The sequence below is a fragment of the Mustela putorius genome, unplaced genomic scaffold (assembly GCF_011764305.1).
Source record: "Mustela putorius furo isolate JIRA1106 unplaced genomic scaffold, ASM1176430v1.1 tig00000228_pilon_pilon_pilon, whole genome shotgun sequence".
Classification (NCBI taxonomy): domain Eukaryota; kingdom Metazoa; phylum Chordata; class Mammalia; order Carnivora; family Mustelidae; genus Mustela; species Mustela putorius.
The window spans coordinates 22,567,503-22,590,927 of NW_025421322.1; the positions used below are offsets into that span (position 1 = coordinate 22,567,503).

Sequence of the window (23,425 nt, forward strand, 5' to 3'; positions counted from 1 at the left end):
GTTCTGCCCCTGGTGCTCCCTGCGCCCAAGCCTTGGCTATATCCCGTGTGGCACAACTCAGTCCCTTCAGAACTGGAGAACCCACCTTGCTTCTATCTCTCTCTCTTGCTTGGGACTGATGCCCCCAAACCTCCATCTGCTATGTTCTCTGTCTGTCGGACCAAACTCCTTCTAGAATCTGTCCCACACAGTAATTCATTCCACAGACATTTTAGGGCCCTATATCGCCAAGCCCAATACCGGGGAGGCCATAAGCGTCACGTTAGCATGCCTGCCTTCTAGGTCAAGAAGGAGAGATAGAGGGGTAATGAAAGCTATGCCCATTATCCTAAAGCACATACGGAAAGAGCCGGCAACAGGAGCCAGGAGCGGTCAATTGCTTGGACCAAGACTCAGATCTGATGTGCTTTGTGCTCAGAATACAGACCTTCAAAAAGAGGGTGAGCCCATGGTGCATTAAGACAGTATGTCTCATGAACAATAAATAGGCACTGAAGGTCTTATGAAACAGACAGACGCAGCAGCACCACCAACCAGAAGCTGTGGGATCTTGTGCCGAGTAAACCGTAGAAAGCCCAGTCCCGGCACACTCCCGCGTGACAACCTCTGCGCCCCACGTTTGAAGACCCTTGCTTGACCATGCTACCTGAATCTCAAGACTGCGAACAAAGGGGCATAGTTCGTCTCAAAGGAACCGGGGAAGGTGACAAGGCGCAGGCCATCTCCCAGATGTCACCGCTCCTTCACGATGGACAAGCATTTTGTTCTGTGGCCCCGTGTGACCCCACGCTGGGCCATAAAGGGTAATTCACCTATCTGGGTAGAAATGTGCGGTTATATTCTGGACGAGTTCTCCGTTCCCAACGCAACAGGAAGCGGGAAGGTAACATGCTGATATACTCGTAATTGACTAGAAGGGTTTCAAATGGAAAAGACATCAGACTCACACACAAGGCCAAGGCTACCTGGTGGCAAGAAGAGGGTACGTGTGAACTGGGCTGAACCAGGCTTCCTTCCTCCGCGGCATGCTGTCATAGATTAGAAGGTCCTTCTCGGTCAGCACCACCAGGGCTGGCTTCCACTGCTTCTCGCTCTCCCCGGGCACCTGGAACAGAAAGCAGGGCGCTGTCAAGTCACAGCTTGAAAGGAGGGGGCACTGGAGAGGAGAAGCTGCCTGCCCCCACTCCCCCAACACCAGTCAGAAGACCCGACCACAGGAGCCTTGTGTTCAGGTCATGAAATAAAAAAAGAAACCATGCTTGATTCCGGAAAAGATGTTTTCTCCAGGGCCCTGGCATGGATCCTCAGTACAGCAAGAAGGAGCCCAGCTGCCGAACATCTGTCACTGTTTCTCACCTGCCAGTCAGCACTGAAATCATTATTTCAGAGTGGGATGCAGATGCTTGGGGGAATAAGCAGGCCCAGATGGTTCTCTGGTAGAGTGCATTGTTTTTATTAGGAAACGGTGAGGTTTGAAAGCTTTTGAAGAACTATCCAAAGGCTCCAAAAATGTATTATGGAGGCAAATGTCTGTCTGTCTGGAGAGGTAGGAGACATCACGGCCTTTCATTGACACTGTTTCTGCAACTCCGGCAGCATCTTAAAATTCTTTTAGTTCCACTTGGCACAGAAAACTCCTTAACTCTGGGGGTGAAATGAGCCGGTGGGGATAGGAGAGGATTCAAACGTCTAGTTGGGTGTTTGGAGCAGGTGACCTTTAAGGCCCCTTCCCATTCTGGGAGTCAGGTAGCTCGGTCTTATGAGTCAACCCCCACCCCACCCCGGTATTGATCATCCCAAACTCTGTACATGTTTTTCATCTATGAAAATTCCCTCTTTCCAATGTGAACTCTGAGCCCTGTGATAAGTCTTTATGCTCAGTCTGAACACACTCAGTGTGTTAACCTTGTGACTCGAAGCTCAGATCCTACGGCAGAAGCAGGAGACTCACTTGGGAGCCTGTTAGAAATGCAGAGTCTCAGGCCCATTGCAGACATATTGAATCAAATCTGCATTTTAGCAAGACCTCGGGGTGGCTCATTAAAGATTAAGAATCACTGCTCCAGATGAGATCAAGGTTGTCTTTGACGCTGGCGATTCAGTGAAGATTCCACCCTTTCATGACAAACCACAGTCCAAAATCTATTCAAAATTAAGCTAGGCAGCAAGTTGCCTAAGTGATAAAGCTAATTTCTTCTCTTTGTATTCTTATCGTTACTTTTCTTAAGTGCCACAGTGACATCTGTATTGAAGTGGCTTTAAGACAGAACGATCAAAGCCGAGAAGATGGGCAGGATGGCAGAGGGGGGTTGTGGAAGGATCCGTGGTTTTTATGGGCTGCCTGAATCTGGGTCCCTGCTCCATTATTTATTGCCCGGGTAACTCTGGGAGACTTATTATTCTCTGCCCTTCTATTTCTTCACCGATAACGATAGTATCATACACAACAGTGGTTTAGAATGTTGCTTCTGGAGCCGAATGCCTGAACATAAATCATAGCTCTCTCCAATTTACTAGCTGGGGGATCTTGGCCAAGTCAGCTCATCTCTTTGTACCTCAGTTTCTATACCTGTAAAACAGGGAAATAACAGTATGCATATGAGAAGATTGTGGCGAAGGTTGAGTTAAAATGTCTAAAATGCTTCTCACATGCAGAAAATGCATACCTCTTAGTAGCGTCTACCTCATAATGCTAGAGGGGAGATTAAAGGAGACGGTACACGGGGGTGCCGGGCTAGCTCAGTCAGTAGAGCATGTGACTCAGTCTCAAGGTGGCAAATGCAAGCCCCCAGTTGGGTGAGAAGCCTAATTAGAAAGAAAGAAAGAAAGAAAGAAAGAAAGAAAGAAAGAAAGAAAAGTAAGTCTATAGTGTGCTTAGCATAACATCTGGCAGATGGTAAGGCCCTCAGTGAACCAGAGGGTGGGAAACTGACTCACTGGTTTCTAAACTTGTCAAAAGGAATTCTTTGGATATGGCAACAATATGTCAAAGTACAGACTTTCCTTGGAAAAAAACATATAAGGAAAACCAAGAATATCTTTGGTGCTATATAATTTCTACTCATGCTTTTCCCATCCATCCCAAAGTTCTTCCAGGAAGAATCCATAACACAATGACCATGCATCCCTTCCAACAATTTCAATAAAACTCCCCTTCAGGGGCACCTGAGTGGTTCAGTCAGTTAAGTGCCTGCCTTTAGCTCAGGTCATGATCCCGGGGTCCTGGGATCAAGCCCCACGTTGGGCTCCCTGTTCAGGGGCAAGTCTGCCTCTCTCTCTCTCTCTCTCTCTCTCTGCTCCTCTCCCCTGCTTATGCTTTCTTTCATTACCTCTCTCAAATAAATAAAATCTTAAAAAAAAAAGGCCTCCCTTTCTAGAAAGAAGAAACCACTGTAAAGTTATTTATACTAGAATGTGAATGACTAACCTGATTCATTTCTCCCATTAAGCATTTGATACATAATTTTAAAAATCTAGTTTTAGCCTAGTGCTTTTTCAAAACAGAACAACAGCATCTTTAAAGAGATCAAAATGAATTGTTACAGCAGACAATGTACTAGACCTCACAAGGTAACCAAGCTATGTTCTCAAGGCATAGTATCTGGGGGGTTTGGAATAAAATTTTTCCAGTCTCTTTGTTACACTTAGTAAATTTCTTTTCCAGTTCATTAAATTGGACTGAAAAAGATACAAATGATCCTCCCAAAGTACCTTTCTTACCTAGTCAGATCTGATCCATTAACTTTGGGATCATTTAAATGTGAACACAACTAAGTATCATTCTTCAGAAACAATTTTAAGTTTGCAAAACAAACCCTAACAGTGAATGCCAAGAGTAAAATGCAGACCTTTCTAATGGTGAAATCACCAGCTCAACCACATGTCAAATAGTATATATAGGTATGAGTAATTCTAAAGCCCTATAACATTTTTTGTCGTTCAAGAGAGCTTCATGGATTTGTTACCTGTGCTGTGAGAATACTCAGTGAGCATTTTCCACAGCTTCTGTGTGCAGAGCTTTCATTTTAATACTATGTGAATGCTCGAAGCTAGAAATCTGCCCATGAGGACAACCGACTTTGCAAGGAGAAAAATGTTATGCTGAAAATGGGGTTTTAATACCATTTTTTGTGCTCTGTGAGCTTACACTGCAAAGCCTTCCAAGAACACTTTCTTTTTCAGGCTGGAGCATTTGTGCTATTGTTCGTTGACAACTTCCATGACAAATCCCAATTTCCAGGCACCCAAAGATTCTCCAGCATGAATGCAACCATTCTGGGATGTGCCTACATTTTATTAAAACGTGACTCCTGAAACAGATGTGACAACTCCCATCTCGATCCCAGCCACCTGCCGCGGCAGTAGCTTACGAATCGATCGTGCTTCTCATGAAGAAGGCGAAGGAGAAGACACGGAAACAGACACACTGTTCTGAAATGACCCTGAAGCACAACCGGGGTGAGCTGAATGCTGTCCCCTCAGTTCCTTTGGCAGAGCCTGTTTACAAAATGACAAGAAGAAGGTGGGGCGCCTGGGTGGCTCAGTGGGTTAAAGCCTCTGTTTTCAGCTCCGGTCATGATCTCATGGTCCTGAGATCGAGCACCGCATCGGGCTCTCTGCTCAGCGAGGAGCCTGCGTCCCCCCCATCTCTGCCTGCTTGTGATCTTTCTCTGTCAAATAAATAAATAAAATCTTTAAAAAAATGATAAGAATAATTTGAGAGAGTGGGAAGAAGTCACTGGTAACAACTGAGGGAAGTAGAAATAAAGGTAGGAAATCAGCACATTTTATCTCTCAAACTTACAAAATGTTACATGTCAATTCTATTTCAATTAAAAAAAATGAAGGGAAGTAGAATCATTAAATCCCCTATTTGAGACAGGTCTCATACATCATCTACATCAGCAGCTTTCAAACATTTAAAAGTCTTTGATCGCTCTGATCAGATTCAATCACTGGTCAAAGAGCAAAATATAGGACAATTGAAAGAGGCTCTATATGAGGTTACAGCCTGGCGGAGATCTGAGACTTCATGTCTTTCTTTGTCCTACCGCCAGCCACACGCCAGCCACACCTCTGAGCGAGCTTCCTAGCAACCACTGGGATACAGCTGGAAAATTTCTGACCTCGTTTTCCCTAAAATATCTAGAATCTGCAGATCACTTTTAAAGAGACTGTTGCGCCAAAACCTCTCCCTACCTTTTCTGTGGTTATTTCCAAAAAAAGAATACTACTGCAGTTGCCTAGACAAAGTTGTAATGATACAATCAATAATACATATGGAAAGCTTAGAAAAGTGTCTCGCATACAGTAAGCAAGCAAACCTTTTAAAATAGTAGTTATTCCAAATTCTAAAAGATAGACACCCCTATATTTATAGCAGCATTATTTACAAAAGCCAAGATATGGAAGCAATCTAAGCGTCCATTGCCAGATGAATGGGTCAAGAAGATACATGCGTGTGTATACACACATATATAAGATGGAATATTACTCAGCCATATAGAAGAATGAGATCTTGTCATTTGTGACAACTTGGTTGGACCTAAAGAGTATTATGTAAAATGAAATAAGTCAGACGGAGAAAGACAAATAATGTAAGATTTCACTTATATGTGGAATCTAAAATACAAAACAATGTTAAAAAATACAGAAGCAGACTTAAATATAGACAATAAACCTGTGGTTGTCAGGTGAGGGGGGATGGGAGAATGAGGAAATAGGTAAAGGGGAGTAAAAGATAAAAACTTTGGTTATAAATAAGTCATAGGGATGAAAAGCACAGCACTGGGAAGATAGTCAATAATGTAGTAACTTTCTATGGTGACTGACAGTAATGGCACTTACCGTGGTGATAATTTTGTAATATATGTAACTGTCCAATCACTATGCTACATATCTGTAACTAATACAGAATTATATGTTGTTGACTATACATTAATTTAGAAGAAAATGCTAGATATTCTACTACCACATCAAAGTAGGAGTAAGTGATCAAACAAAGGATCTGAATAAACGTGGGCATGAATCCTTGCCTTTCTGGGTCTAATGTCCTCCTTGGCCAAAGAATGTGGTAAGACAGGGGCGCCTGGGGGAGGGGGCTGTCAGTTAAGTGTCCAACTCTGGGTTTTGGCTCAGGGAGTGATTTCAGGGTCCTGAGATCGAGCCCCGAGTCAGACCAAGCTCAGCGCGGAGTCTGTTTAAGACTCTCTCTACCTCTCTCTCTGTGCCTCCCACCCCCCCACCAAAATAAATAAATAAATCTAAAAAAAAAAAGGGTAAGACAAAGTTATTGCGGACAGCCTTCCAACTTAAAAGTCAGACCGCCTTTTTCAGTTTAAAACGCCCCGCTCCCAGGCTTGGACTGCTTTATAGGACTCTTGCTTTATTATCTCTTCTTTGTTCTGTGGACTCTGTTTACAGGGCAAAATCCCCAATGTATGGATTCTTTTCCCCCCACCCAGGCCAACCCACTCTTCCTAACACTGCGATTTTATGCCTTCTACTTGAGCACAGGGTGGAGGTACAGCTCCGAGGCTTTGGAGCCAAACCACAACGTCTGGGAAATCTGGCTTTGTAACTGCTCAGCTAAGGGATCTGAAGAGATTTCTTAACTGCTGTAAGCACTTGTTCACCGATGGGTAACACACCCGAAACGGCCTCTTGTGCATGTATTATGAGGATTAAATGAGACCGCGTATACAAAGTCTCCCATATGGCAGACACTGGAGGTGCTCAACTATCCCCATCACACGGCTCCCGTGCCGCTTGCTTCCAGCTCCCCGGCTCCGGGAGGAAGGTCTGGATGCGAGGCGAGTGGCTAATGGCAGAATCAAGAAAAGTTCATGGAGAAAGAAGGTCAATCGCAGCTTGGGTTTGGGAGCTCACGGCTATCTCGGCAACTTTTTAATTTAAATCTTTTCACCTCCGATGGCGGAGGAATGTAGAACAAAGGATGAGATAGCAGGGTAATAATAATGAGCGGTTATCAAGTTCCAAATGCTTTACAAACAGGAGATAATTAATCTTGCACCAGCTCTCCAAGAGGCCGATGGAGACCCCCTCCCCTTTACCGAAGGGAGAGGAATACGTCTCAGAGTGGCCATGGGAACAGGGCAACACGCGAACAGGCCGCGGTCTGCAGCCCTCTTCTAGCTGGTCCCCAACATCCCTGGGACCCAGCGGTTGGGAGCCAGGGGGGACCTCCACACCGGGATGCGGAGCCGAGTGGGAAGGAAGAGAGGGCAGAGAACGGGAGCGGGAGCGGGAGCAGCCAGCAGGCTCGGAAACGGGGCTCTGTGGGCGCCTCAGCTCCACTGGCCTCACTACTGGGTTTGCTTCTCTCTTCTCGCCCAGCTCCCAAACTGTTGGCACCTGGACCACAGGCTGAATCCACAGACGGATGACATTGGGGGGCACATGGGATGAATGTGTCCAGTTCACTAGATGTCAAGACAATGCTGAAAAATGTTAGAGCAAGCAGAATGAAAATAAGGAAAAGAAAACATGGTTTGGCTGCGGGACGTTTCAGGAGGGTATCATTTTTGCATGTCAGCGTTCCCAACAGCAGCACTCCCCAATTTCCAACATGCTTCCTCCTGCCAAATTCTGAAACTGGCTCTGCAATTCTGTAAGCTGTCTGCAGTAAAGCCCCAGATTCAGGGTTCGTAAGTAGGACTTGCACTAGAGTCAACGTACGAATTAGCACAGTAGGATCGTAGATAAGTCACTCCCGGGGGGCGGGGACAGGACCACGCTCCCTCTCAAGGCTCTAGAAGAAAGAATTCTCCCCTGCCTCTCCCAGCTTCTGGGCTCCCTCTCAAGGCTCTAGAAGGAAGAATTCTCCCCTGCCTCTCCCAGCTTCTGGTCGCCACTGGTGTTCCTCGAAGCTGTGTCAGCCCCATCTCTGTTTCCATTGTCACATAGACCTTCTGTGTCTTCTTGTGAGCTTCTCATCAAGACACCTGCCACTGGATTCAGAACCTCCTCCCCCCCAATTCCAGCATGAACTCAACTAATTAGATCAGCAAAGACCCTATTTCCAAGTCAGGTCACATGCTGAGGTCCCGAGTGGACATGAATTGGGAAGGGGCGGGTAAAGCCAAGACATTAATCCTAAGACAACAGCAAGAACCCACAACATTTTGTTAGTTTTCCAGTTCTCTCTTGGAACATCTGGCAACATGGAGTATGTTTTTTGAAAGTTATCTTGTCTACTGAGTACGCAGAAGGTCAGATGCTAATGTACTCTAATAGGAGCCTTTGATGGCTCTGTTAAAAGTAATGCTTTGGTCCCCGGGATTTCACAATGAAGCCAATCTAAGGGCAGATGGCACATATCCAAGGAGATGAGTGCAGAGCCTGGGTTTTATATCTTCTTTCGTCATACAGCATCATGGAAAGAGGAGACAGAAGGCACAGAGCACTTCAACCACGTGAATCTGGCCTTTCCACTGTTCTGTCTCATTTTGCTTACTGCTAATGAGACGGATGTATTCTAAGATATGTTCCAGGAAGTGATTCCGAGGTCTCTTCTTGCTTCCTAAAGACTGCTGGACTCTACTCGGGTGACTCTGTATCTCTGTCACTCCCAGCTCAGGCTACGCACAATCATTTCGGACTAACAAGTTGGAAGAACCAGACCAGCCACCCAAGCCGCTGTCTTGTTAAGTTGGGTCTGATTTTCTACCCTACACTCTTCTCTGCCTTTTGAAAAGCAGAAAGACAACCTTACCGGAGAATACAACCACAGGAAGGGGGAGAGGAGCTCTCTGCCACCCTCCTTTTGCCCATCGTCTCTCTTAGTCTAACTAACTTCCCCTCTAAGGAAAGAGGGGCTGTGACTCTAATTGTTTGGATCTAGACCTGTCATGGGGTTTTTTTTTTTTTTTTTTTTAACAGCGGGCATTGTCATCTTCATCACAAGTGAGTGACTGTGGTCACTACCCACTCACTGCACATCATCATATTTGCATGACGGGAACACATGCTGGACTGGTCCTAGGGCAGACTGTTCTTTTTGGTCCACACCGTTCACTCACTTCAATACCCAAGCATCCTAGATTCAAAAGAGGCCACAGGAGGAAAGACACATCACTTCAGCCATGTTCTACAGGATGCAGCGTTTACCTGAGCTTGGTATTAATTAGGGTTTATTGGGCACTTGCTTAGCTACTAATAAATGTGGGGTTTTCTTTTCTTGTTTCTCATTAGTACATCATTCCCTCTCACTCTCAGCTGGGAATCCCAGAAAGGAGAACGGGTGTGTGGTCACACTACCTAAATTCTACTCTGAACCACCTAACACTCCGCATTCTGGAAGAAAATCTGGCCATGAACTTGGACACTCCAAACTGGATTCTGCTGTGTGTTCCCTTGTCATGCCCATTTTGAATAATTCTGCCTGTCTTTTTTTTTTTTCTCCCCTGCCCACATTAGTTTTTATCACTAGACAGTTGATTCTCTCCTTCCTTCCAGAGATGCTCTGGCTCCGTGGCCATTACCTGTTTTCACCTCCCTCTCCCAGCTTCTTGAATCTTGACTTGCCCGACCTGTCAATTCCTTCTCTCATTAGGGAGCCCCAACTCCTGGGAGCCTATCTCACCAACCATTCCATTTAGAGTCAGAATATATTTGCCTCTCCACTCAGTGTCTTGGCTCAACTGGGAACAACCCGAGTTTCCCCCCAGGACCTGGCAACTTCCTTTGGACACGTCCAAACACCAGCTGTTCGAAGTGGAGACCGCTGCTGCTACGAAAATGAATTCCTTACACGGCTTCGTATGGGTTTGTTCTTTGAAACTTGTAAACATTCCCTTTCATCTTGTTTACTTGTGTGCTCAGCTCAACCTTTTCTGAGGGAAGTCCAAAAGTAAATTTCAACGCTGTGCCCTGCCTGAATTATACAATACTGTAATTGAGCAGTGTCGGAATTGTTTGAGATTTGCTCTATCTTCGGACCTCAAGAGTAGAAGTAAGTTAGAAGGGGCACTTAGGAGAGAAAGGTTTAGAGAGAACGTGACATGTTGGATTCTGAGCCTTTCAATCTGATGGTTTCAAAATCTACATCCCAGGAAGATAATTCTTTTATTAAGGGGGGCTAGACTAAAGGGGTAAATGTGTATTAAGAACCGGCCGTGTGCTGTGGGTTACATGGTGTCCCTCTCGCCTCCAAATTCAGATGTCGAAGCCCGAACCCCCAAAACCACCGAATGTGACCATTTTGGGAAAGATGGCCATTGCAGATGTAGTTCATTAAGACGAAGTCATACTGGAAGACAACAGACCCTAAACCAATATGGCTGATGTGCTGATAAGAGGGGAAATGTGGACTTGGGGACATGTGAACATGAAGACAGTAGTGATCAAGCCCCAGGATGCCAAAGCTGGCCAGCAGGGAGGAGACAGGCATGGAGCGGATACTCCCTCACGGCCCTCAGGAGCAAGGAAGCCTGCCAGTGCCCGACTGGTGAGTTGCTGGCATCCGGAACCTCGAGACAATCCATTGCTGTTGTCCGATTGCTGTAGCTCCTTATGGCGGCCTTAGGAAACAATACAAGCGCCGCGCTCAGCTTCCCCTCCCTCAGTCCCTTCGACACCTTGAGGCGTGCATTATTATCTGTGTTTTACAGAAGGAGAAACTGTGGCTCAGAGAGGTCCCACACTAGCCGAAGTTCCGCAATGATAGTTACAAAGCCACTTACGTGCCTTCCTGACTTCAAAACTGTGATATTTTCAGATCACAAAGCTGCCTCTCAGAAGAAAGGAAAAGGGGGGTGATGTGGGGACGGGAGGAAAAGGCAGGAGGGAAGAAGACCAGCTGGGAACTCGGCTGTAGTGTCTCCCACGGACTGGGGTGCACGGGGTCCAGCTCTGTGCAACTCGGCAACACACTCCTCCTTCCTTCTTTCCCACCTCCTGGCACACGGGGCTCCACTCCGGCCAGACGTCGGCTCAGCACAAGTTCCTCTGAGTAATCAAAGCTCTTTATTCCCCAAGTCTCACATCTGATTAAAGTAATTCAAGACTAAGTTGTAAATGACTCATAACCCTTAATACGTCTTTCCACTGAGGGATATTTCTATTTATAATGAGTAGCTGGGACAAAATTAGTCTCCCGTGTTTATTCTTCATTGCACAATTGAACGGCTAGTCAATGAACCATGTCTGTTTTCTAAAGGCAGTGAAATATTCTATTATACTATAAATTTAATTTGCATGTTTTTGTTATTTTAGCACACCTTATTCTTTGCTGGTGGTGTTCACTCTGGTACAAACGTCTGCGAGTTTTAAGTCCAAATTAATGAGCTGTGCAGTTCTCAATCAACCATGTATCCTATGTTCAGCAACACAGAACAGAGCACAGTAGGCTATGAAATTTGGATATTTGTAGCTACCATACATTCCTAGATATTTGAATCACTAGGAAGTGAAGTGGTTCCTGGCCCTTCTAGCTCCTGGCTGAGAAAACTCCAGATTCAAAGTACATGCTTTCAGCAATGTTATAGTGGCTGTATTAACCATAGAATATTCTAGACAAGGAGTCACAAATTTAGAGACTACAGAGAACCAGATGTAAAAATGAAAAAAGAAAATAAAAGGAAAGAAAAAAGACAACCCACACCCCATTTATGGGGGAGATTCTTTTTAGCATTGGCCAATCATTCATTACCAGGGAAGGCAGTAGACACAGTATTGCCAAAAGAAGCATTTCAAGAGAGTTTGTATTTTTTAATGTGAATTCTCCCTAGTTTTAGAAGTTTATATATGAGTTTCCTATTGCTGCTCTAAGAAATCACCATAAAAACAGTGGTATTAATTCTCTTATAGTTGTGGAAATTTTAAGTCCTAAAATCAAGGTGTCGGCAGGTCTGCTACTTCTGGAGGCTCTAAGGAACAATCCATTTCCTTGTCATTTCCAACCTCTAGAAGCTTCCCTAATTCCTTTGGTGCATGACTCCCCATCAATCTGCCTTTTCATCCTTTGCTTCCATCACCTACCCTTGACTCTGACCTTCCCACCTTCCTCATTGAAGGACCCATGTGACCAAACTGCCCCTCCCTCTGGGACAACCCGAGATAGTTTCACCATCTTGAGATCCTTAATTACATCTGCAAAGTCCTTCTTCCTATGTGAGACAATGTATCTATAGGTTTTGAGGATTAGGATGCGAACATCTCTGGGGAAGCATTATTCTGCTTATCAGTTGGCAACTAATTCAAATTAGAAGAACAGTAATATGAAGTGAAGTCGTAGGAAGCCCGGCACTTCTTTAAGAATCTCCAGCATGTCCTATTCCCTCCATTCCACCGCCAAAATGGGTAAATGGAGAAAACAAGATAAACAGACTCTAGGCAGCCGTAAAAACTGGGTTATGTGTGAGGCACCTGAGTGGCTCAGAGGATTAAGCCTCTGCCTTCGGCTCAGGTCATGATCTCAGGGTCCTGGGATCGAGCCCCGCATCGGGCTCCCTGCTCAGTGGGGAGCCAGCTTCCCCCCACTCCCCGCCTGCCTCTCTGCCTACTTGTAATCTCCGTCAAATAAATAAATAAAAATAAAATTTAAAAAATTGGGTAATGTGCACCTGGAGGTTCATTATTGTTTTTTTTCTTTTTAAATGAAAAAAAGTTCCTTTAATAAAAATTAAAATAACTAAATAATATGGGGACTGAGAAAATACCCCTGCAAGGCAGCCAGGCATGGCCCATGGACTGCCAACCTGCTGTTAAGTAAAGACACCTACTTGAGAAATACACAATGCACAGGTGCACAATCCTGGCAAACAGATTTGCAGAACTCACAGGCAGGGTTCCCCTGAGTGCCTTGTGTTCCTCAAGGGCCCGCAGCAGTCCACTGAAGTACAAGTGTGATCTGAATTATCTGAAGGCTGAGGTATAACAGGTGTATAAGCTGTTGAGACAGATTGGCTAAGAGCAGCCTCCATCCTCAAAATCTGTGTGTGTGTGTGTGTGTGTACGCATGCGCACCCGTGTGTTTATTCATCGTGGCCGAGCTCGTGGCTCCCTTGAAGAAGTACCTCCTCTGTCTCTACATGAAAATGGATACCAAAAAAAGTCGCCATCTAGTGCAGGGGATCAAGGGAAGGGTCAGGGAAAGATGTAAGTTAGCAATCTTGCAAAACTGAAGTTTATTGGAGAAATTCCTATACAGCGGCTTCAAGATCTGGGGATTCTCCAAAATAATCCTCTGGCCCTAACATGCTACCGATTTCTGCCCCTTACTCATTCCTTCTAACTTTTGAAAACACTGCCTCCGGAAATTCTCATCTTGGGTGGGATGACTGTCCCTATGGGCTCTTGGTTCTGTATTTTTGCGAGGTGTCCATGGTACGTGCCTAATGCCTGGGATCTAGGGGGTGTTCAACAGACTCCAGCTGAACTCTGAAGGACGGAAGTCATACCCAGATAATAGGAAACCGTCACCATCCAGTCCTGTTTAAAGAGCCCAGGCGTCCGTGACCTCTGTGTCTCTCATGGGCTTTCTTCAACCAGCCAGGGCTCCAATTCCCTGTTTCTTTCACAAGGAGTGAGCTGTCCAGACTCAGCTTCCAGAAATGGATGAAAAGCTGCTTCTAATCTGTGACCCTCACAGATAATTAAATTAGACTCTTCTCAGTCTGGGGAAAGCTATTTTATATTTTCATTAACTCCAAAGGGCCTTTTCAATTACAGACCCTGTTTGGTAAACAAGTTATCTTTGACTAACAGCCTTTCCTTCTCTAACACCCAGGAAACATGCCCTTTACAGGGATGCTGATGTGCAGCAGAAATTCATAATTTGGTAAAAAGTTATCTTTTGAAAGGCAGTTGACATTATCATTAAATCCGAAAGGAGCGAGTTCTTAAAAAAAAAAGTCTCTCTTTCAGCATCTTGTTTTGTTCTCACTGGGTGTGTCTGTGGAGAATTTTATTTCTCCTTCAAAGGAGAAAGGAAGGGTGCTTTGAAGGAGGAAAACTATTAAAATGTAGGGAGTATCTAGCTTCTCAACACCATGTCAGCATTTTCTGAAGTCATGCTGTGGTCTTACGGCTCTCCAGTAATGTCAGCCACCATAACACTATTTACTGTATGAAAGAAATACCAACATGTTCGCTTCCAGTTGGCAGATTTTTAAAACTAAACAAACAGAAGCAAAAAATAATTCATTTCTTAGAGATAGCTCAACATTCGCATGACCAAGATCCCAGTGACAACTTCCAAAGTCCACTTATCCTACTTTTAGTTTAAATGCCTTCATAAAACCTGCCCCAACTAGGAAGATTCTTTTCCCCCACCCCCCCTCTGACCTCCTGGAAGCAAAGATGCAATGTAGTATTAAGACCATAAATCTTGCTGTCAGACAGTTCTGGTCTGCAAGTCAGCTCAGCTATCTGCAGTGTGATCTTGAATGAGTTACTTATCTCCTCCACGCTTCAATTTCCTCATCTGTAAAATGGGGGTAATAAAAGTCCCTCTCCCGTAAGACCATTAGGAAGATGGAATCACATAATGTGTATAAATGGCTTATAGTACAGTGCCCAGCAAAGATCAAGTTTTCAAAAACGAGTGTTTCTCGAAATCTGGTCTACAGATAACTTGCATGGAATCAGCGAGGCTGCGAGTTACACATTCTGATGTCTGCACCTTCCAAGACCCAATTATTCAAAAGTGCTAGGGGTTGAAAAAAGAAAAGGCAGAAGGGGCGGGGGGAAGTGCTAGAGGTAGTATCAGGAACTTGCACTTACAGCAAAGGCCCTGGATAAGTCTGGTGTGTGCGACTCTTCGAGAACACCTACAATGAATGTTAATTATGGTCACCATGATTATAATGTATATAGAACTCATTTTCCAAAGACCAGTCCCCTCGGATTCCCTGCCTCTATATCATTGAGGCACTTGATGGAAAGACCAATTCTTGAACCCCAAATCCGCTGAATGCTGGTATCAAGGATTGAAACTACACATCTCTGTTTCTGCGACTTCTCTGGAGACTGTGATACACAGCCTGCTTTGGGATTCCCTGGCTCATATAACTCATTGTGATACCGGCTCTTAGTCCTTCATTTTTTAAACCATTTAGCCAGTGTCCATGATGCTATGAAAATGCCTATTGTTAAAATCAGCTGACCTGTGGGGCGCCTGGGGGGCTCAGTTGGTTAAGCAACTGCCTTTGGCTTAGGTCATGATACTGGAGTCCCAGGATCGAGTCCTACGTCAGACTCCCTGCTCAGCGGGGAGTCTGCATCTCCAGCTGACCTCTCTCCTCTCATGTGCTCTCTCTCTCTCTCAAATAAGTCAATAAAATCTTTTTTAAAAAATCTGTCAGGCGTCCGTGCGAGGTGATCTGAATAGAGGTGTATCTGCCCGAGTATACCTCTGAGCGACCATGGGCTCTTAGAAGAGGAACCCCTCCCTATTTCTTCCTAATGTGACATCCATGAACATTTGATTCCTGCATAGTTTTTCCAAACCCTAGTCATTTAGGTACCATTTTCATGATTTTTGTTCACTTCACTTATACCATTAATGGGATTCACCACTAGCTGCTCACCCAGTATCTATTTTCTTCTTCTTTTAAGTAAAAGGACTCCAAGATTATTAGAAGTGACAATATGTCCAGTTACAAAATTCTATTTCCCAGATCCCAATTATACTTCCTGTCCCCCTATCCAACAATCCCAACACTGACGTCTTCTGTCTTCACCCAGTAGGCTTGTTTCTATATCCAACCTGACACTCATTGGGTTGGACCATATGCACAGACACATCCCTCACGCCTCTTTCAAGTCCATTGGCATGCTCTTTGTAGCCGTCCAACGAGAGACGATATAAATGTTATTTCTGAGCAGTAAAGTAACTGTGAAAACAGGGTGACGTGTTCTCCCTCCTTTTCCAGCCTTGCATTCTCTTCCTCAGATTGCCTTTCTGCAACACACAACCTATTTGTGGCCGACATGTCCCCTTCTGGAGTAAAAGAACCACAAGGAAAATTCCAAGGGCATTCGAACATTCTATGGAAGCCCAACAGCAGCAAACGAGACATAAGAAGGCAGTGAATGTAGTACCATGTCAGTATGGAGATCGTTCCAGGCATAAACATTTTTCTGGATGATCTTGGACCTCTCCAAAGACTTATAATTACAAGTTTCATACAAAATTACCTTTATACTATTTAAATAGTAGATCCAACTTCAGATTTATAAAACTGTAAATGAAGTACACTGTTAAGAATCTAAAAAACAGGGTGCTGGATGGCTCAGTCGTTAAGTATCTGCCTTCAGCTCAGGTCATAATCCTGGGATCAGCCTGCATCAGACTCCCTGCTCAAACTGTAAATGCAGTACACTATTAAGAACCTAAAAAATGGGGTGCCTGGGTGGCTCAATCATTAAGCACCTGCCTTTGGCTCAGGTCATGATCCCAGAGTCCTGAGATCAAGACCCGCATGGGGCTCCCTGCTCAGTGGGAAGCCTGCTTCTCCGTCTCCCACTCCCCCTACTTGTTTTCCCTCTCTCTCTGTCAAATAAATAAATAAAATCTTAATTAAAAAAAAAAAACTAAACTAAACTAGAAAACGTGGTTTTCTGAATAAAGAACACTTTGTCATTTTTTTTTCCCTGTCCGGCTTTCCAAACACATTCATTGATTCAATAAACATTTTTTAAAAAAGACTTTGTTTATTGAGAGACAGAGCAAGCAGGGGGAGCAGCAGGCAGAAGGAGAAGCAGGCTCCCCACTGAGCAAGGAACCCAATGTGGGACTCTATTCCAGGACCCTGGGATCACGACCTGAACAGAAGGCAGATGCTCAACCCAGATGTCCCTCAGTGAACATTTCTATAGCATATAGGTGTGCTGGGTCCTCTGCTCAATGCCTCACTGCCACCGAAAGGAGGTATAAGGCAGACAAGCCAGGAAAGAGTAAATAAGCAGAAATATAAAAAAGTAACTGAGGCAAGTGTTACAAAGAAACAAAGGCTAATATGATTTGAATACGCTATAAAGTGTAACAGAAATTTTCTCTTAGGAACAGTTCAGTTGCTGTCCTCTGACAGTTCAATGCTCTAGCTCTGTGGAGAATTTTTCTAAATCTAAATTTTGGCTTCCGTGATATTAATCATCCATTAGTGTCACTTGCAAAAGTACTAAGGATTTTTTTCATGTTTCCAAAATAGGGATAAACACTTTTAAAAGGACTATCTTTACTTTGATTTAATAATCTATAGTCTTTGAGGGTATTTACACAGCAAGTCTGAAGTCGACCAAGTATTTTTAAGATATGAAATCTACAAAATATTATGGTAACTCTTATAATAATAGATGGTTATCCATCCATTCATTCAATTACGTAAGGAGTCCTTACCAAATTTCTACTACAAGCCAAGCCCTGGGCCAGGCTTCAGGGACTAAACAATGAGTACGACTTCACCCTTACATCTAAGGGGATCATCATCTCAGGAACACAAGCAGGAGGAGACCCGAAGGGCTGGAAGAGGAAACGTTCAGTGTGTTCCAAGTAGGAAGACACTGGTCCTGCCTCATAAGATGAGGGTTAGAATGGAAGAGAAGTCATCTATTCTGAAGCGACAGCTGGGACTCTTCTAGACACAGAAGAGGAGGAGGAAGGTCCAAGAGTACAGTTAGTGGTGTAGGGGAAGCTTAGGAAGAGAAATAATGTATCCAGAGAATGGTCGCCAGTTCTACGGGGCAGGCATGTTTGTTGAAGAGGAGAAGAGATGACACAGGAAAGACAGCAGCAAATCTGAGGGGTTACAAAACCACTAAGGTTTTTTTTTTTACAAAACATGACTTAACTTCCCCAAACCCACATGTTCTGTGCTTACAACATACTCTTGGTGCAGGGTCTCGCCTTTTAAGCTAGGCAGTGTTGCGGTGAGTGAGTAGGTCCTTGGGATAGTTTTGGTGAGAGTTGTCTCTCTTGAACCTGGAGCACAAAGACCGCACCAATGGTGGAACCAGGCACCATCAATAACGCCTGCTCCCCTGCAGTGTGGAACCCCCTCATCAGAACCCTTTTGGCAGCTCCATTACCTCAACAGGTTGAGATTCTGTGCCCTGGTTATACCGGACACGTGACTAGGAACCACCCTAAACCTTTCTCATAACACAGCCATGAATTCGTGCTTCATACAGGGTTGGGCGCCATGAAACTATCTGAGCCCTTGGTTTTTTTGGCCACGTGGGGTGGCGGAAGCAGAAGATGGGCAGAAGAAAGGCGGGGAAGGCATCTGGCTAGCCACCTGATTGGTGATGCTGGCTGAGAGGCCAGCCCTGTAGCAAGATCTAATCTACATCATTTTGACTCCTCTCCCCTCTCCTCCTGCACCCCTCACTCCCTCTGTATGCCTTGCTCAACTGGCAGCAGGAATCCCTTAGGACATCTTGCCGAGGCAGAGTCAGGGAGCTGGCTCTCTATCTCTTGAGCTACTTTCAGGGGACGCTTGCAGAGCTTAGCCGGTGCTTCCCACTCAGGCAACACCCTGGACTTCTGCATGTACCCCAACTGCGTAGCTCATTCCACTTCGCTTTTCTTGGTATCGTAAATAATTTTTATAGACTGGACCTAGCGCTACCCCTCAAATGAAGCCCTACTGCCTGACTCAGCCTTATTCCTACTAGAATGAGCTACATGTTTTCATTTAGCTCTTCTCCTTCAGCCCCAACTTCCTTCTGTGGTACCACCCCTGTTTTACTGAATGAGCATTCCAACACTGCGGCAGAAGGAGTTTCCTTTGTGAGAATTTATTTGAGTTTTAATTTAAACATACGGTAAACTATCTCCACGGTAGTTCCTGAGTATGTATTTAGGCAACAGACTCTGCAGTTTCTTACCACTTTAGTCTAGTTAAGTTGCTATAATAATAATAATAATAATAATAATAATACTTTTTTTAGTATTTACCAAACACCAGGCATTACTTTATAAGCATATCTCATTTAACCTTAAAACAATCCTGTGAGGTATACAATTACCATCCTCGTTATAAAATTAGGCAAGCTGTTGCTCAGAGATCTCGAATCCCATACCCAGTTTATACAACTCTACTTTATTGTTTATTGTGACACAATATTCTGTGGTTTATTATTGATGGACACACAAAGGATGCCTGACCCCAACACTTAACAGTGCCTAGCATATAAGAGACGCTCGCTATTGTCTATAGAAGGCCAACAGGGAAATCCCTCCCTGAGGAAGAGGACCACAGTTACAGAATAGTTTTCCTCTACGTTTTACTCCCACTGGAAGAAGAGGACCAGAAATACCTACTTCTGTTGGGTAACTGGTCAAGGCCAGATCACTGGAATCTACGCTAGCTTCAGAGGCAAACGCCCTGTGTTTAGAAGGGTCTCACACTTGGTTTAATGCCTTCTATTGCTGTCCTGGAATTCTTAATACCTTTTTTTAAAGATTTTATTTATTTATTTGACAGACAGAGATCACAAGTAGGCAGAGAGGCATGCAGAGAGAGAGAGAGAGAGAGAGAGGAGGAAGCAGGCTCTCCGCTGAGCAGAGAGCCCAATACAGGGCTCGATCCCAGGACCCTGAGATCATGACCTGAGCTGAATGAAGGCAGAGGCTTAACCCACTGAGCCACCCAGTCCCCATCATTCCGCCCACTTCACCTCATCACACGGGTGTTTTATCAGAAGAAGAGGGATATAGTATCATATGATAGGGGTACAGGGCAATAAGATATTTTGAGAGAAAGAAACCACATTCACGGAACTTTTGTTATAGTACAGTGTTGTAATTGTTCTACTTTGTTCTTAGTTGTTATTAATCTCTTACCGTGCCTAATTTTTAAATTAAATGTTACCATATAGATATTTATAGGAAAAAACAAAGTTTATATAGCGTTTGGTACTATCTGTAGTTTCAGACATCTAGTGAGGGGAGGGGGATCACATCCCATGGATGATGGGAGGAGCTACAATGTATATTTATGTGTGTGTGTGTGTGTGTGTGTGTGTGTGTGTGTGTGTATTGTTGGCTTAATGAAAGATTAACTTGAAGAAGAAGCCAATGACTTACTCAAGAGACTCTAAATTTTTGGCAAGAAGCTCAAATTAGATTGAAGGCAGGAGAGTCTAGAATGTTCAGGAAACCACAAAAGAGCCCTTGGCTATTACCAAGACTACTAGACAAGGGGGCACTGGTCTCAAAGGGAGTGACCTAAGGAGGTAGATACTTGTAGACTTCACAAACAGGGTTAGGACTCTACCAAATGGTTGAGACTGCCATCACTGCTGTAAGCATACCTGTGCTCTATTGTGTTTTTGTAATAGTGTGTGTGTCTTCAACCAGACAGTGAATCACTCGTTTGTCTGTTTGCTCTCTGTTCCATTTCTTGCTCTCCTCCAGTGAGATGGTTAGTTTCATGTGTCAATGTGGCTGGGTTATGCTATCCACTTACTCGATTAAACACTAATCAAGGTATTGCTGGGAACGTATGTGTAGATGTGGCTTATATCTATAATCAGTTGTTTATATTATACTCCATGGTCGGTCCTCTGAAGTCCCTCTGATGCTCAGAATATCGCGGGGCATACTCTGCCTGCCCCTCCATCTGGACCCAAACTTATTCTCCCCAACACACCCAGAACCACCTAGAATCACACCTGAGGCCTCCAGCATGTCCTGCTTCCCTTCCTGGGAAATCCTACACTACACCCACTTGGACTATGCCCTGGGCCATGAGCATTTCCCATGATAGATTTTTTTTTTTAAAAAAGGAGATTATCCTAGATAATCTGAGGACCCCATCTAATCAGTCCGAAAGTCTTATCAGCAAAACTGAAATTTCTTTGAGGAAAAAGAGGGTTCACCTGTGGAAGACAGCTTCGGGTCCACCCATAAGTCCTCTAAGTCTCTCAGTGTCCAGCCTGTCCTTCTCAACAGTCTACCCTATTGATTTCAGATCTGCCAACGCCCACAATCACACAAGCCAATTCCTTGAACTAAATCAATTTCTCTTTCTGTCTCTTTCTCTGGCTTCAGAAACGTAGGTAAACACCTGTGCTCCCTGACACTCAAAAGTCATCTGGAAAGTAGTATTTACCTTGAATGTAATAAAAATCAGTCTACGATGTATTACTCGGGGTCCAGTCAAGAAAACAGAGCACTGTCTGGTAGTCCAGAGGACAGATTCTATGGAGCTGGTTACAAAGTCTTTGGAACAGCTGAAAAGTCAAAAAGTCAAAGTCAAGATCCTGGAATGAAGGATCAACCCTAGGCCAGCCAAGGCTTGAAGCTCTTCCCATGGTACAGCGAACAGGACGGAGAAAGGGTAGTAACAAGAGAATAGCTCAGGAGGGGGAGCTTTTGAGGACCAGAAAAGGAAACAGAACCATGGTGGGATGACAGGGAGCTGGCCCATGGAAGAAGGGACTGTCAGGAAGAAGCTAGAATGAGACGAGGCATAGCTGCTCTAGGAGATGGTCCTCCAAGCAGAGAGAGGGAAGAAATACCTCTGCTCCTCCATGCTCCTGCCCTCCAATTTCTACCTGTGCCTCACACTGGCCTAAGTTAAGTAGGTAACAGTATCTACTTCACAGGATAACTGAAAATCAAATGAAGTATCATACGAAAAGGAGCAAGCACGATTAAGTATTACATGGAGTGTTAACAGGAGGAGTACATGAGGTCAAACGTTATCAACCATGGTTCCTCTGCTGGCCTTGCAGGACTCATCAGATAGGAAATGACATCACTGTCCTATCGGCACACCCCTAACCAAGTCTGATCCCCGCTACCCAGTGCTAATCACGTGTTTTAACGACAGGCCTTCTGATTGCCTGGAATGGGTTGTCTGCAAGGCATCCTACTTCCCTGAAGGAAGCCTCTGTAGGGGAGGGTAACGCACAAAACCTAGACCCTAAGCCGCCTGGCACTCAGCATCATGGAGTCGCAAACACACTTCCGTCCTGGGTCCTTGGATCATCAGTAAGTCCTGAAAATTAGCCATTTCAAACTCAAGAACACACTTTCCGTCTTTTCATCTTTCGCTTCCAACCGTTTATTTCTTCCTACAGCGTCTTCTGATGTGCTTCTCATTTACCACGCTGTTGGATTTAGTCTACTTCATCTCTGCCTTAGAGAATTGGTGACCTTTTCCATTATACTCACTTTTTCCCTCGAGCCATCTTAAGACCTGAGGATCAAAAGGCTCAAAAGGCATTCATGCCATTCTTGATAGATTGGCCAGAGATGCACAGCAACTCTGGGACCTCCTCACTCTCTCCCAGGAAGGAGTATCTCAGAACAACTCTGGCTTTAGATTCACAATGTGGGGAGTAGGTTTTGGGTGGAAAACACATTAACCAAATGACAGCATCATGGCTCCCTGATGTACGGCAGCTGCTTACCTACCGCTCTCAGTTTTATGAGTCTGTCAATACACTCCTTTGGACCTTTTTGGCCTGAGACAAGCCTCACCTCCAATGAATTCTGGAGTCCTTTCCTCCCTGTCCTCCTGAGTGTCCCACACAGTTCTATCCGCTCTTTCTCTCCCGCCCCCATAAGAGCTCAGTTCTCTGTCATTTGCATTTTGTGCAAAGAGGTGTAACTTAGGTTAAAGAAGTGCTTTACTTGATCAGCAAGCATTTTGGTTTCAGTGGCTGCAAAGATCCATTCTCATTAAATTAAATTGAAGAAGGGATCATCCAGTTGACAAGACACGATACAAGAAAAAAAACAACCCACAAACAACAGACCACTTGAGTTTAGCTTCACTACTTTCTCATTAAGAGGATATTAGGGAACAATCTCTTCTTACTACTTCTATTATAACAGTCACTAATTATCTACAGTTGACCCCATGCATGAGAACAACGAAGTTATCTATAAACATAGATTTTTTTTTAAGTGTGAAAAAAAAAAGGCTGAAAGCCTTGCTAGAAAGCTACCTAGACAAAAAAAATATGAAGAGTCCTATGTCAAACTAAGATGTGGAGCAATTTTTACAAATCCATTCACAGTGGAACAAGCCATCCCAGCTAAATGAGGTGATACGTATTCAGTCACGGGACAGAGATTCCCGAGCACACGCTGTATGCCAAGTGCTGTGCGAGCAACTGGGCAAGTCGTGACGAGCAGAACCAGACAGAGCTCCCCAGATGGAGCTTCTAGGCTGGAAGGGGGGACAGATGCTCCATAAAGCATCAAACAAACAATAAATATACAATTACACGCGGTACTAACTGCTGCCACTTACGAGGCTTACACAGTAGGAGTGCAACTGAGTCAAGCCCACTTTCTCCTACTCTGGATGCTTTGCTATTCTCTTGCTTTGTTCTTTTTTTTTTTTTTTTTTTTAAGATTTTATTCATTTATTTGACAGAGAGGGATCACAAGTAGGCAGAGAGACAGGCAGAGAGAGAGGAGGAAGCAGGCTCCCTGCTGAGC

At 44.5% G+C, this 23,425-nt stretch overlaps 1 protein-coding gene across 2 annotated transcripts in view; it reads right to left on the reverse strand.

Moving 5' to 3' along the window:
• The window catches only part of SNTB1 (syntrophin beta 1), a 228,559-nt gene that overhangs the window by 28,699 nt on the left and 176,435 nt on the right, over nucleotides 1–23,425 (reverse strand). For both annotated transcript variants that reach the window (XM_045078083.1, XM_045078084.1), the window contains exon 4: nucleotides 966–1,105. In XM_045078083.1, coding sequence (XP_044934018.1) covers nucleotides 966–1,105 — 140 coding nt within the window. The remainder of the gene's footprint in view (nucleotides 1–965; nucleotides 1,106–23,425) is intronic.